Source organism: Nomascus leucogenys, chromosome 20 (genome assembly GCF_006542625.1).
Source record: "Nomascus leucogenys isolate Asia chromosome 20, Asia_NLE_v1, whole genome shotgun sequence".
Classification (NCBI taxonomy): Eukaryota; Metazoa; Chordata; class Mammalia; order Primates; family Hylobatidae; genus Nomascus; species Nomascus leucogenys.
Genome location: NC_044400.1, coordinates 14,689,610 through 14,706,326, shown reverse-complemented (window position 1 = coordinate 14,706,326; position 16,717 = coordinate 14,689,610). Strand labels below are relative to the sequence as shown.

The following is a 16,717-nucleotide window of genomic DNA, read 5'->3' as shown; positions in this document are numbered from 1 at the left end:
TGCCACTGCACTCCAGCCTGGGCGACAGAGCTAGGCTCTGTCTCAGAAAAAAAAAAAAATTAGAACTGATGGGGAGGGATTGACTACAGGGGGACCCCACAAGGGAACTTTTTAGTGGTGATAGAACTGTCCTGCCTCGTGATTTTGATGATGGATACAAGACTGTGCATTTGCCAGTAACCACAGAACTATACAACTACAAAGAGTGAATTTTATTGAATGTACATTAAAAAGCTATGTGTGATGATAAATAATGGAAAAAAAGCAAATAGGCAACTTTTTCTACTAAGAACCTTAATGAAGTTTATGTTTTTTGATCTTGTTTTTCCATTTCAAGAAATCTATTCTTAGGAAAGTAATCAACGTGTTATGGTCAAGAATATTTTTGGGGTGTTATTTATCACAGAGAAATTGAAAACATCTTAATTGTGCAATTATAGTGAGGTAGTTAAATAAATTACCATACTTTTCCCATGTATAGACATTAAAGTTATGTTTCTGAAGGTTAATTACAGAGATAAATGATTATTCTTTAGTGATGTGTTACCAATTTACTCTGTTGACTTACCCAATCTAACTTAAAAGTTTTGATTATTCAACTATTTAAGAAACTTCTAGATAACTTGAAGTACTTTGTAAAGGTATACCTCATATTGAAGCTGGTCCAGATTCTTTTCTGCAGAGCTAGCTAGACAGCTAAATGAAATGAGTAATCGTATTTCGGACTTTATAATCCTTTCAGTTCCTCTTGTACTTTTCTAGCTAAGACAAAATTAGGATGGAGAAGAGACATAGTATATTTAACTCAAATCATTTTTCTATTTGGAATGTCCTTTATCCCCATTTTTACCAATAATAAGAAAACCACATTATGTATAAATAGTGCTTGCAATTTTCTAAATATTATTTTCTATTACCCTCTTTGATCCATCATCAAACCCAACAGTATACTCAGAAATGTTAGTACTGCCCTTCCCTCCACTTATGGCAGGTATCTTAGGCCTAATAAGCTTAATAATTTTCCAGTGTCACATTTTGGTAAGTGTCAAAAGCAGAACTGAAATCTAGACGTCCCAACTACTCATCAACTATTCTGTCCATTATAATGCACTGTTTATTTGCTCCAATATTTTCCTTTTGAAGAAGCATTTTCTACATTACAGAGGTCACTTATTCATTTTATTATTTTATTCTGGATTCATCTTTTGAAAATTATACAGAGGTTTTCTGCAAAACTCTCATGAGAAACAAGGTTTCCACATTAAGTAGATGTCATCAGATCATATTTTGAGATGCTGCAGTCTGCTTTCTTCTTGTACACCTTCGTGGGCAAGAAACCCTCCCCTTGTTGATTTCTGAGGCATGCACTGGAAAAATTGGAATAATTATACCTCAGATACAAACATACAGAAAAGAGTTAGTGCCACAAAATGGAGCTCACATCAGACAATAATTCTGAAAGTTGATAATTCATATGCAAGAGCCAGGCATATAGAACAGTGCTTTATAAATCCCACATAGCTCCCTTCAGATATCAAAAAGGAAGGCCAAAGGACTAGAGTGTAGAGTGTTAGCTTAAGCCTGGATCCCACATTGCTGGCTTCCTGGGTCAGCAAGGAGGAGCCTGGGGAGGATGTGGAGAAGATAGTCGATGGTGAGAGTCCCTGGCCCCTCTCATTCTGTGGATGAAATGCTGGGCTGAGGAAATGACAACTATGGAAATTTCAGATAGGTTAAAAGGAAACTGAAAGCAGAGAAAATGGTTCCCTGTGTTTAGGCACAGAGTGGGCCTGAGCTAACTGCTACCCACCCTCTAAACCAGGTCTCCCCAGGCCTGTTCATCATGTGGGGATAGTCCTGAAATTCCAGAATGCCCCTGTGTGGGCTGTGGAAATGTTAACTGCTCCAGGAAACTAGAACTGGCTTGAAGTCAGGTGTAGGTGGCTGTGAAGTATGTGGACCAGAAGATAGGAAAACTGTGTCATGGACCCTAGAAATTCACAGTGGCTGCAGGTGCACTTTCAAGACTAGGTAATAATACACAAAGACCAATTTGATGGCAATAGCTCAGTTGGAAAACCAGCAAAATTCATACAACATGTCCAACATTGTTACATACATGTTTCTCTGACCCTTGGCTGCTGCCCAGAGAAAATGAGAAAAGAGACAGAGGAGAATTAAAAACCTGAGATTGAGTTAACTCTGAAATATCAAGTTTTACCCTCCAGTGCTAAGTTACTTTAAATGGATACCTTCTTACCCTGTTCTCATCCACCCTGACTACCAAGCTGAAAGGCTTATCAACAAGTTGGCGTTATTTTTAGGAACAACAACAACAAAAAACAACGTTTTTTTCCCTGCACTTTAGTTATAGTAATTTTCAGACTCTTTACACAAATATAAAATAGTGATTGCTTCCTCCTGGAATGTGTGACTGGACCCCCTCAATGTAACATTTCAGCACTGACGTGGTTTGGATTTGTGACTCTACCCAAATCTCATGTTGAATTGTAATCTCGAATATTGGGAGGAGGGGCCTGATGGGAGGTGACTGGAACATGGAGGCGGATATCCCCCTTGCTATTCTCTTGACTGTGAGTGCTCATGTGATATGGTTGTTCAAAAGTGTGCAGTATCCCCCCACCCCCGCTTCCTCCTAACTCGGCCCTGTAAGGTGTGACTGCTCCCCCTTTCTGCCAATGATGTAAGTTTCCTGAGGCCTTTCCAGCCATGCTTCCTGTATAGCCTGTGGAACCATGAGCCAATTTAACCTCTTTTCTTTATAAATTACCCAGGTCGTTCTTTATAACAGTGTGAGAATGAATTAACACAACCACTAAGACGTTTTGTTAGAGTTTTGCTCGATTTGCTGTTTTTGAGCAACTGCAGTTTTCTCCTAAATCATAGAGTCTGTTTCTGCTTTTTCACGTCTTCTCACCTTGAGTAACACCTAGTACGGAATTCATGTACTAAAGGTGTGATCATACTTACACTTCACAGACTTTCCAGTGGATTGAGCCTTCTGTAGCCAGGTACATAAATTGTCCTGAGAGAGAATAGAGCACTTGAGTATCAGTAGAGCATCATGATTAAGAAACATACTCTGACTAGGTTGTCCATGTCCAAATTCAAGCTCCACCATTTACTTGTGTTTGTTCCTACACAAAATATTTAACTTATCCAAGACACAGTGCCTTTATTAATAAAGATGGTTCCCACATAGGACTATTGTGAATTAATATAGGTTATTTACTTGGGGCAGAAACTGACATCTACCAAGTACTATGCATGTGTTTACTGATATTAATGCTTTGAGGGTTAAATAAGCTAATACTTGTAGAACATAACAGTATGTTTCTGGGTACATCCTAGGTGATCAAATTGTTAGCTACTATTATTATATTATTGTATGTTGAAGAGCTTTGTATAGCTACCCAGTTAGTCTTCTGAAACAAACAGCTCACCTGCCACATGGATGCAATTTTAGCTAATTCCTGGCCTTTGTAATCATGTTTATTTGGAAATATTTTAATGTCTCTTTTGGGTTTTCCTCCCATGTTCATTTTAGCCTTTGCTCTATGTTCTCTTTCTTTACTTCTATCAGTTCTTAGAACTTCATTGTTTTTCACTTTGTGAGCATCTTTACATCATTATTATATTTTTTGCCTGTGTTTGTGTAATTTAGCTCATCATACATTGCACAGTTTTTGCTGAATCTCCCTACTTGAGTCTTTACTTATGTGGCCTTGTATTCTATCACTTCTTCCCATCTTTTCATTCTGAACTCTCTTTCATCTACTTATCTTTTCTATGTTGGAAAAGCATTGTTCAATTCCACCCCATGTCATGATGCAGTTCCAAAATAATCAAGGTGCCCACTCTTCTGGGCTTGCTCCCCCAGTGCTAGATCTACTGATGAGCTGACAATGAATTGTGTAGAGTCCCTTATTCATGGTTTGGCATTATCTAAAAGTAATGTAAAGAGAAAGATACATGTGAGATATGAACCAGAAAGCAACACAACCCCTAATGGATAAGAACTGAGCTTATTACATATTGCAGATCTGCTTTCCAAATCCAGCTCAGACACTGGCTGTGTAAGGAAAAAACTTTGAGAAAGTTTTGTGTGTGTGTGTGTGTGTGTGTGTGGTATATGTCTTTGCAAAGACATTTTTTAACTTTGAGAAAGTTTTTTAACTTCTTCATGCCTCAGGTGTAACAATAGTGCCAAACTAATGATATTAATATGAATATTCAGTGAAATACTGCATGTGATGTGGTTAGCTAGAGTTTAGTCCACTCCAAGCTTTCCCAAATATCAGATGCTATTGTTATTTTATTGCAGTTGTTAATGTTGTTTTTGTTGTTATAATATTTGACATCAAGTTTCCTTACGTATTTTCCTATATGTGTAAGCTAAATAGACAAATATGCTTCCAATTCTGAAATTAGCACGCAAAGACATTAATGGTGTTGTTGGCAATATTAGGATGTCGTACATAGCTTCTGTTTTGCCCTTAGCTTTTGTTCCATATTTTATTGGTTCTGAATATAAACATTTCCTTAGCTGGTTAGGGTCTCAATCCAGAAGTGGCCAGGGGCTATTTGCTTTTGAGGACATAATATTTAGATTTTAAAAATGGAATTAAAAGCATATGAGTTCCACTAAATTTGCTACATACTGTCTGTTGATATCTTATTCAGCTGTGGGCAAGCATTTAATCAAGGTTTATTGGCATTCTTTTCTTAGATTTAAATAGGACATAAAATTTTATGACATGTAGAGTATTTTTGATAACTGTTTCATTATTTTCCATAGTGTAATAGCATACAAGAGGAAATATCAATAAAGTACTCAGTATGCATTATATTTGGACGAGTAAGGTAGTTTGAAGTTTGTATCATAACAAAATGTTGGTCTACTTTTCAAATTACCCTGTGGATTCATGGTTGTCTAGGTTTTTTTATTTTCTTTTTCTACTTTGTTCATATCTTTATTTTTTCTTTCTCTCTTTGAACACCTGTACTCCAGGGTCAGAAAATAATTATAGACTATGCTGTTTGTTTATTTTTATAAAATACACCTGCTATATATATTTTATTTTTAATTGGTATATACATTTGAACTGAAAAAGGAAACATTCTTAAATGATCTTGAGTATAGTTATATGTTAAGAATCTTTGTCGTGTCCAAGTGCTTTTGATTCTGCTCGGAATGGGCAGCTATTAGAAGAGTAGTGTGAACTGTAGCCAGGGCCTATTCATCTGGCTATCTATGCCACAGCCCCCAGAATCACCAGCGAGCAAAATTGAGTGATAAATGTGACTCCAGAATTCCACTCCTAGATATATATCCCAAATAAGTAGAAACAGGTATTCAAACAAGTATATGCACATGCATATTCATAGCAGTAGTATTCATAATAACCAAAATATGGGAACAGCCCAAATGTCCATCAACAGATGAATAAACACATTTCAGTATATACATACAATGGAATATTGTTCATTCATAAAATGGAATGAAGTTCTGAAACACGCTGTAAGGTGAATGTGCCTCCAAAATACTATGCTTAAAGAAGCCAGATGCAAAAGATCACAAATATATATAAAATATTCAGAATAAATAAATCCATAGAGACAAAGAATGTAAATTGGCAGTTTCCAGAGGCTGCGGGGAAGAGGTAACAGAAACTGCTCAATGCGCATGGGGCTTTATTTGGAGTGATTAAAATATTTTGTAACCATTGTGAATGTGCTAAATACCACTGAAATGTTTACTTTAAAACAGCTAATTTTATGTTATGTGAATTTCATCATATTAAATTATTTTTCAAAATCCCAAGTGACATGGTCAAAGCAGCACCATGTTCCATTTTCCCAGAATCATAACTGGTTTAAATAAGTCTATTCCACGAGGAGAGAGCAGGGAGTTTGCTGTTATTGATCCCAGGGAGCCTGGTGAGTGCTAGGAATAACTTATAGAGTCTTTTTGAAAGATGAATTCAATTTCCCTCTTAACTATATTCCGTTTTATTATGACATTAGATTATCCGAGCTTGTGAAAATCACTTTTAATGGCTAAGCTTCTGAACTATGTAGGGCTTTATTTTTCATGCTTGCCTGAGAGTTCCATGGTCTCATTGATCCATCCAAGAAAATAAAAACAGGAAAGCATAAATGTTCCTCTTCTGAGATGGGTTCTCTCTGCACAATGGGAAGATAATTATACCAATGTATATGAGCAGATGAGGTTATTTAGACTCAAGTGCTTTATTTTTGGCTGTTAGATGGTTTAGATTAGCCAACCATGTCAATAAAAGGATCCGTATAATTATAAGTTTTTAAATATTTTATGTAAACCAATCTATGAAACTGTTGATTGTCATTTGTACACAAATATGAATAGTAAAGCAAGTGCTTTTCATGGCTGTGACATAAATATCTAGATTTCAGATGAAGAACATTTGTTTTATTTACTTTGTGTGTGTGTGTGTGTGTGTCGTATATGTCTTTGCAAAGACATTTTTTAAGGTTCCGTATATTGAGAGCTCACCATGTGTTAGACACCTTGATATGTATGTTGAATAAATGAATCCTTATCCTTAGAATAGCTCTAAAAGGTAAATGTCATTATTTTATTCCTACAAATGAAATAATTGACATTCAAAAATGTTAAGTGATGTCCTTAAGTGAGTAAATGTTGGTAGCTACAATTCACCTTAATACACTTAATTGAGTCTGGCTGGACGTATTGCAGCTGAGACCTCATTGTGCAGGTTTTTTTTTTCAAGATTTCTTTTAAAATAACTCCCACAGGAATTACAGGATGCTTATGACTATTAGTTTTGCTTCCCTAAAGTTCTGATCTATTTGTTCCCTTTTCTGAATTAGCCTGTATAGCCAAACTACCAAAAGTATTGACATTAAAGTTCACTGAGGAACTAGGTATATCAGCTTATAAAAAAAGCTGAGATTTTAAAAAGTATTTGAGTGCCTGAAGTGAATACTGAGAACACTGAATGTGATGGCAGGGAGGATGGTAAATTTGGGTCACGGGAAACCTGAGTAACTGGGAATTTAAGGAAAGCAGAGATATAATAAAACTTATGTTTCAGTCTAGATCATTTGGAATTTGATGTCAAATAACTTCTCCAAAATAGGCTTTCTCTTTTCATCATGCACCTTCAGTATTAACTATCTTCCAGATACCTCATATTTTCCTACCTAACCTTTGCTGATCCTTCCAATGCCTGAAATACCCTCCATCCTTGCCACAAGTTCTCAGCCCTTTTATTTCCCTAATTGGAGGGAACCAAGCCAATCCCCTGAATCACTGAAATATTTTATGTTTGAATCACACAGTTGCAACTTGACATTTACTTTTGGGCTTGGTTTTACTTTTATATGTTAATAGCTCATCTTCATCATTAATCATGAGCTCTAGAAAGATAAGTAACAGTCAGTCCATCTATTTTTATCCCATCATATGCCTTGGACATAGTATTTACTCATCAAATAGTAGTTGACAATTTCATAATTCTTTAATGTAGAGTTTTCTCAAAGCATACTCGTAAAAGTACCATTTCTGAAAGAAAGAGAGAGATGCTCTTCAAAAACTATGGCCCTTGATCAAATACAGATGAAAAGCACTACATCTCATTTACCTTCTAAGAAACTTACAATATATATTGGCATTTTCAACACTGAGAAATTTTTCAGTAATGAAACCAATGTTACTATTTTTAACCCAACACTCACCACCTTTCCTCATACTTTTATTCATAAAACCCCTACAAATATCTTGTTCCTCAAAAATGCTTATTGCAAGACATAGCTTTAAAGTATTTTGTGCACAGATTATGTTAATAATATTCACAAGTGTGGAAATTAAATTTTGATTAGATGTGGGTTGGGCCTTTTGTTTGGCCTGCCTGCTTCTATACTTGGGAAAGTGCTGTATTGGGTGTGTGTGTGTGTGTGTGTGTGTGTGTGTTACACACAGTGTGGACTCGAAATAGATTGAGACTGAAGAGAGAATTATTGGAACTGGTCTTTCAGCTTGATTATCTGCTAGAACCTCTATTACTTCTCATAATATGCTTGAAAAGCTTTATTTGTACCTCAAGGGCAATGAGCCTGGCCTCATTTACAAATATGAATGCAGATATTAGCTGTGCACTATCTTCTCCTTCAGGCAGTCTGGCTGACTGTCAGCTTGTTTTATTGACTTCCTCAGAAAAAGAATATCCATCTCCTTGGAATTAGACACAGCATGGTTAATGGGAGAAGCAGAAGTTTTAGAGTCAGAAAGTTCGGATTTACTCCCCAGCTCATGTGTAAGCATGAGCAAATTTTCCTCTCTGAGCCTCTGCTCTGAGCCCTCATCTGTGAGATGACATGGATCACACTTGCCATTCAGAGTTTCTTATGAGGATTCAATAACATATGCAAAGCCTGAGTGATATATGCAAAACACAGTGCCTGGCACAAGGAGATGTTCAATAAATACTAGTCCCCTTCGCGTTTATTTTTTTATTTCAGCCAGACCATGACAAGAGAATTTCAAAGCCATAAAGTCATACAAACAAAACTGCCTCTCTCCTATAGTTGCCATTTCACGTTTTGTGTTGTTGTTTCAAACAATAAGTGATGTCACTATTCTTTGTGTCCTCTGTTTTTATGAGGAGGCTGTGAATGAGGGGAATAGTAAGAGTTGAGTTATTATCTATAAAAGAGGGATATTTGAATTCTAATAATAGCAAATAAATAACCTGAGAGTTTTAAGAAGCCATTGTAGTCATTTGAGATATTTTCCCATTACTTAGAAATTATCCCTTTAGTCCTAACATCTGTTAATTATAAAACTCCATTATTTTATAGTTTCTGAAAAATCATGTTCTATGATACGGTATCAAAGGATTGTAAATAGTATTTATAGAAAGGCACTGGGGCAATAGCAAAATTGAGGATCCTTGACATCTGGTGTGTTTGTGCCATATTTTTGAGTATAGTTATTTTTTGGTTTAGCAATGCATTAGATTATTCAAGGGGGAATAGTAAATGTATTAGGGAGAACTTCAGACTGGCTGTCAACTTTATGTTAACATGTTATATAATTTTAGCCACAGGTCCATTTTCATTTTAGTTTCAAATAATTTATCACTATGAAAAAGGAGAATAAAACAGTCATTGTGTGATAATCTTGCATAAGGTTGCATATTTGGAGGTGAATGTACCCAAAAGAAAACTAGAATTATAAAATTCCTTTTAATTTAGTAGATTAGAAGGCTCAACATAAATTGTGGTTTTCAGGTGAATGGACAGCTCTGACTTCCGTTTTGAGGAAAAGCATATACTTGTTATATATGGTTGTCCATAACACATCCACCACATCCATCTTTAGCCATCCATGGCTAGATTGTTTCTGAAGGAAGCCAACTTTCTCTCTATGAAGGATTACAAATGGGAGTTTTGCTGTAGTATCTACCTTTCTAAATGCCAAATTATCTCCTGGCAGTTTTTTCTGATGTAAATATTGTGAATGGCTGAAGAAACTATCATTTTTTTTTTGTACTTTAAACTAAAGTAATAGATAAAGCAGTGAGCCTAACTGTTCCTTGGACTGGCCTTGATTGTGCATTAATCACCAACTGTCTTGATCTTGTTGATTGTAGGAGAAGATGTATCAGGGAGTCTTTGCCCAGTTCCCCCTCCTCCTGAAAGGAAGGCTTGTGAAATTCCCTGCCGAATGGACTGTGTGCTAAGCGAGTGGACAGAGTGGTCATCCTGTTCCCAGTCCTGTTCAAATAAAAACTCAGATGGGAAACAGACTAGGTCAAGAACTATCCTGGCACTGGCTGGGGAAGGTGAGTAACAGAAAATGTTTTCACTCTGGATTTATTAGCTCAATTATTATCATTTTTCCTCATTGGTGATAGGGAAGTTTATATGGAGAAAATAGTCATACATAGATGATATCTCTATTCCCCGAATCCAAATTAACAGTTTCATTTCCCTCCGTGCTTTTTCCTTTGATCCTCTAGTTTAGCTATACTGGGTTCACCCATTTACATAAATTGCTTTACCACATACCTGTGTATGGGCCATGGCAATCAGATGGATGTTATTTTTCAATACCCTTCTTAGACAAGAAAGCAGAGTTTGGTTGACACACATCCAAACTGAAGATAGCTTGTGCAGTTGGGAACATAATTAGACTATGTTTAGTGAAAAGAGCTTCAAATTAATAATCAGGAGACATGGCTTCTCAACTGGGAACCGCCACTAACATCTGCAAACTACCTGATCCGCGCGTGCTGGTATCCTGTTCTGTCATGCCAGCATTCTGCAGGAGGGGGCCACAGCATGAAGGTTGTGAAAATGGCTTTGATGAAGCTAAAAAGTGCTATGAGAATATAAGCAGGTGACATCAGAACAAATTAGAGGAGCAGCTGTTCCTGTAATTTATGGTGATGGTCTCTGTTTCCAGCACACGTCATTTCTTTCATGCCCTCCCTTGGCTTTTTCTGCCCATGGCTCAGTTAGAACAGCAGGATAGCATGGCCACTGGCTGTGAGAAACTACTTTCTAAGTAAGTTTCTGTTCTTTGATCCTGAGAAATGGGGCCAGGGTCAAGATAAATGAAGATTTTCATATTCTTAAAGTGAAGTTGGTTCTTTCTCTCTTTTTTTTGTTTCTGGAAGGGGTGAATGGGAAAAAAATGAAGAATAACAAAACCAAGGTCACAAATCTTGGGCATTTGGCCCACTGAATAAACCATTAAAGTGTGGAAGAGTAGGCAAAGATTGATGCTTTAGATAAATACCACTTTTTATATGGATATAAAAATGTGAGAAAAGGACAATAATAAAATTGGATTGTCTGACTCATCCAAGAGTCTGTGGATGCATATATGTCTGGTCTTCCTGCAGAGGATAGCACATTGTCAGGTATTATTTCAGAGTTTAAGGAGTGTCTTTCTTCTCCAAACTTTAACAGATATTTCTGGATTTCTCAAATTGCAGTAAAATGCACTGCTTGTTGGAGAATGGGTGTCTTAAAATGGTTCTCTTAGAAAAATAACGCCTCCCTTAGGAAAGGAACACCGTGCTGCATAAGGGGTGTGTGTGTGTGTGTGTGTGTGTGTGTGTGTGTGTGTGTGTTCATTCAAGATAATATCACTTGGAGGTCATAGACTATTCTAACTGGCTAATGCATGAATATATGAAGCATAGAAATATTTTTTGAAAAGCAGGTTTCTTTGGAGTTTATCTCAGAGATACATGCTGCAGTGGTGGGTAACAGAGTCAATTAATTTTAAAATCTAATTGATGTGGACTGCTGCTTGTTATTTAGTGGAAAAGAGTGTACAATATTATCCTCAGGTGTTGCTCAGGACAAAAATCCCTGTTCTTAGATTGGGAAGAACAGCGCAGTGGCTCAGGTCTTTGGAAGGCTGTGCCAGCAAAGCTGTCTCTCTAGACCGTTAAAGCAGCAGAAACAACAAAAACAAGAACAGCAACAACTATGTATTGTCTTTTGTTCTTATTTTTGGCAGGTGGAAAGCCATGTCCCCCTAGTCAGGCTCTCCAAGAGCATCGTTTGTGTAATGACCATTCCTGTATGCAGCTTCACTGGGAGACATCGCCTTGGGGCCCCTGTTCTGAGGACACTTTGGTAACTGCCCTTAATGCAACCATTGGCTGGAATGGAGAAGCCACGTGTGGTGTAGGCATTCAGACTCGGAGGGTCTTCTGTGTCAAGAGTCATGTGGGGCAAGTGATGACCAAAAGGTATTTATTAGCCTGTTACTGAAAATGCATTTGCTTATTTCATGTTGAGTATTTTTAGTTGAAAGCATTTATCAAGCAATAGATATTTCTGGGTCTCTGATAGAATAAGACGGTTTGTTGTTGCTGTTTGACCATTAAAGATTAAAACATGTGCCTCAAACAAAGATAAACACGGTTATGATATGTATCACTGGTGCATTTATAATATGTATTAATACATCAGTTCATGGATAAAAATGAATAGTGTCCACAAACATTGAATGCGTTTGAATAATCAAACAAATTTTCTAGAGCTGATCTCTGTATTTTTTCCTCTCCTCAAATCACGTAAAGATGAGGTCAACATAAAGCTAGGTTCTGTGCTTTGAAATATAGGGTTATGTCTTACTCTTCTTTAGACTCCACAGATCTTTCCTGCATTAAATAGATACATCCATTCAGCCATTCTAATTAGACTAATGAATCCGTGCCCTCCGGGAGCTTACAATCTCATGCATGTTATACTCTCTGTACATGAAGATGTAAAACTTTTTAAAGACAGTAGGAAAATATGGGCTTGGAAAGTAGGATATAGATGTCAAAAAGGATCAAGAACAACTACAAATGATGGGAGGAAAAAAAGTAACTGCCTAAAGAACTGGCTAGACCAAATGAGAGTTGTATGTTTTCCTAAAGTCCCTGTGGGAAGGCTGGTAAAGAAGAAAACAGAAGGGCCCTATGCATTATAGAGAGACTTGTGACTGGTCTATCTGGAGAGATTCCCAATGGCCATATTTGGAGACCCTGCTCCAGGCACAGGGTGTGGGCCACTAGGATGAGCTGGTGCCAGCTTTGGTCTAGCGTCATAAGCTAGGCAACATAGAGTCCCTCCCCAGGAATTTTCAAGCTGGGAGAAGGAAACTCATTTTTTTTCTGTTCATGATACTCTAAGCATATGAGCTGAGAGTTGCCACAGACAAGGTCAGGTCTGGTGGAAAAAGTAAAAGGAGAGATTCATTCTGATGCTCAGGAAGAAACAGATACACAGTTGGAATAAATCCTGGCAGCACTGAACCGTGGTCCTGTCCCTACTGACTACACCCTGCCCTCAATGGCAAAATATGAAAATACATTCGGTGTTCTGCCTAATTCAATTTAATTTGTGTTTCTCTCATGGGCAATGGAAACACTGAATAATTTCGTCTGGGGAACCACGGTGAAGGGTTCTGGGCCTGATCCACACTGTCATAGAAACCACTTTGGCCATGTGTAAGGGAAGTCACCCAAGCTCCGTTATGGGAAATGAACTGCTTACGGCAGATAGAGTGCAGACTGGCAGACACTGCCCAGAGCTTGTGTTAGAGCATTTGATGAGCGGATGGTTTTGCAAATACACATGAAGATGTGTATTTGCAAGTCATACTGTGACTTGAAGGGAAGCATAGCCTGGAACACCTCACCTTTCTCTTCTCCTAAATGTGGGTCCCAGAGTGCTGGGATTGGGTGTTCTTTCTTGTTCCAACCCTAGTCTAGCACAGCATCTGGCAGGTAGTTAGTATAAACATTTCTGGAGTTTATGAATGAGCTAAACCTATGTGTAGAGGAGTGATAGGTTTGCCAAGGATTGGATATGAAGATCAAGGGAAGCTGATGTTTATCTTTTGCTTCAAGAAAAACATATCTCCCATGATAAATTTTATTAAAGGGGACTATCATGAAAAGTAGTGAACATGTCATACCTATACCTGCTCTTTTTAGCTCATAAATACTGTTTTTGCTCTAGAACCTAACTCTACATTGCTAGCAGTGTTTTTGGAAATGTCAGCTTGTATTAGTTGAATTTTTCAACTTACCTGGTAGCCATAGCACCACAAAGATTGATTGGACCAATGAATCAATGGAAGTTATAGACAAATATGGACAATAACATTTGGTATCACCTGCTACGGTGATAACCTAAGTCATGAGGTTATAGTAAGGTTCTGAACGTTTTATAAAGGTGTTATGCAGACATGAGAACTCCTTTTATCTGAGAAAGATTGAAGCCTAGATAATGTTTATTTTTATGACCTAAATTTTCAACTGCTCAAGAAAAGATGCATGAAAGATTAGGATGAATATAAAAATAAATATAAGTATGGCTTAGACGTATGAGTAACCCTACATAAAATGCAGCAAACTGTTATTCTTTATAGTGATGAAAAATTTTAGCATGCCTGAAGCCTGGTCTCCTTTCCACAAAGCTTTTCAACTTTGAACCACCTTGACAGGAAAAATCCACTGGATGTGAATGTAGCTCCTTTATATTTTAGCAAAGGGGCATTAGAATTGAAACTGATACCTATTCCATAAATTATCATCACATTTTAAAGGGCTATTTGGACAGAAAAAGTTGAGTTATATGTTCAAATCAGCATCTATTTCTTCTTGTATCATCATTATTACTTTGAATAACAGTTTCGTGAAGGTTTCTGAGCACATCAGCCTACTCAAATGTTAAAGATGATTTGAGAAAAAAATCACAGGAACAGAAGTTTGTAGTTTAAAACATAATTAATAATAAGCTAATATGCATTTGTTTTAAAATGTAGATAAGTGAGACTAAAATATTATTATTACAGTAAATCATCTCCAGTTTTGCTGTGGTTTACCAACACAGAAAAATCAATTGCACAGATGTTTTCCCTAACATACATACACAGATATAAAGACATTGCTAATTACTTTCCGTACTGTTAATGAGGCTGGAGACTTAACAACCTAGTTTTAATTCCGACTGTATGTCTCCAAATAATCCTGTTAAACACGAGCAGCCTGCATTGACTTTAGTGAAATTAATTAAAATTCTTGAGGTTAATGAGATTAATTGAGCTAAGAAAATAATACCTAGTGTCCAGTGAAGCACCCAGGGAGATTATCAGCAATATAAAGTATCCTTCACTATGCCTCCAGAAATATATTTTTGCTCTTTTTCACATGAAAGTCATTGCAGTGGGAAAAGATCCCCTGTCATATATGAAATCTTTGGGATGGGGTAGAGAAATGGAAAAGAAGAAGAAAATATCCTAGAGAAAGAGTGGGCTTCAGAAAACAGAGAAGGAAGCATGTCTCCATGGAACGTGTGGTTCAAAATAATGTTATATCTCTAAACCCACTGCCCTGAGAGGCATAGAGTTTCTCGCAAGTTCTTGTGTCCCTGGGTTGCTGTTTTGGTTTCCATGTAATTGTACATGTGAGACTATTACCATTGTACGAGTAATAGAACTGGTCATATCAGAAAATGAGAGCTGGCTGGGCACAACTGAATCAGAGTGAGAGCTTGTTGGGATCTTCCTGAAGTTGTGTTCGGTTTTGTTTTACTATTCAATGCTTTTCTTTCCCCAGTGGCAGTGTACAAAAAATAATGATAATAAAGATTGAAAACACATAACTCAAAGCCTTTCAAAGTTCCTGATAAGGTGCTTTCTGTTTTTAATGTGAAAACAACTGGCATTTTGTGAGATATAGCAATAAATAGCTCCATTTAAACATTTAATGTTTAAAAGCTTGGCAGGTTTCCCCATCTAGCTGAGTGAGATGAATACATCAGTTCCTGGGTCAGATGACTAATTATGGAGGTGTAGCTAAAAAATGGCAGGTCTTTGTAGCTCAATGTGATGTATTTCAGCACAGTGCTTATAAGAAGCTGAAGCTAGCTGGGCACGGTGGCTCATGCCTATAATCCCAGCACTTTGGGAGGCCGAGGCGGGTGGATCACCTGAGGTCAGGAGCTTGAGACCAGCCTGGCCAACATGGTGAAATCCCATCTCTACTAAAAATACAAAAATTAGCCAGGAGTGGTGGCAGGTGCCTGTAATCCCAGCTACTCGGTAGGCTGAGGCAGGAGAATCTCTTGAACCTGGGAGGCGGAGCTTGCAGTGAGCTGAGGTGGCATGCCATTACACTCCAGCCTGGGCAATAAGAGAGAAACTCTGTCTCAAAAAAAAAAAAAAAAAAAAAAGCTGAAGCCTACAATGAGGCCAAGAGACAAGAGTTATAGAACATTCCAGTGCAAGTCCAGGAAAATATATTCATTGAAATGGAATTCATTCCCTTTTGTGGAGAGCATTACTAATCCATAATCAGAGTATTACATGAAAGCAGGAAGTTAAATTTTGACAAAAGGCAAGGGACCATGTATGCTTACTAACTAAAAAGTGAATCCATCTGTTTCTCTGGGTTTCAAGGCTTCAGTTTTGTTGTGGAAATAGCTGGAGAAATAAGTCTAACATTCCCCAGGGATTTATTTGTCTTCAGGCTTCGATAGCACAGAATACTATACAATTATTCACTTAATGTTGCTAAACATTTACACTGAGCTAAATATGGGATTTTTAAGGCATGATATAAAATGGAATTCAACCATCAAGGCACTCAAAATTATTGTACGTACAGCATGTGCGTGTATGTGCACACACACAGCATCAGCACCCCAAAAGTTATCAAAAGTCTTTTCTCTGTCAGTGATAATACAGTGATACAGAAAACCAACTTTACTGTTTTTAGAAGTTGGAGAGAACCTAGGTTGCTAATAGCCAAAGACTGTATTTTTGAAGACTATGAGAAAATTTATGGAAACTGGAAATGTGATGATGCATGAAAGGATAGACAATGTGTAAATAGGACGAGAAAGTTGAATCCCCGAGGAAAGGGTAAACCTCATTGGTAGGGGAAGTGACAAAAAGACAATTTCCATTGCAACAAAATATTTGACCCTCATCAAACCAAAAATAACTTGCATTTCCAGGAAAGCCCACAGTTCATTTCTTCTATAATAGCACTGTAACCTAAGCTTGACCTTTGCCCTTGAGGGAATGATACTCTTTCTCTCTTTTGGACTTAAGAGAAAAAGAGAGAGAAAGGGCCATATCACGGAGAGTTCAAGTATTACCCACTGAGTGTTT

The 16,717-nt window shown here is 37.3% G+C and overlaps 1 protein-coding gene across 1 annotated transcript in view; it reads left to right on the top strand.

The window, feature by feature from the left end:
- The window catches only part of THSD7B (thrombospondin type 1 domain containing 7B), a 904,397-nt gene that overhangs the window by 460,581 nt on the left and 427,099 nt on the right, over positions 1-16,717 (top strand). The window contains exons 8-9 of the mRNA XM_030801337.1: positions 9,678-9,869; positions 11,561-11,795. Coding sequence (XP_030657197.1) covers positions 9,678-9,869; positions 11,561-11,795 — 427 coding nt within the window. The remainder of the gene's footprint in view (positions 1-9,677; positions 9,870-11,560; positions 11,796-16,717) is intronic.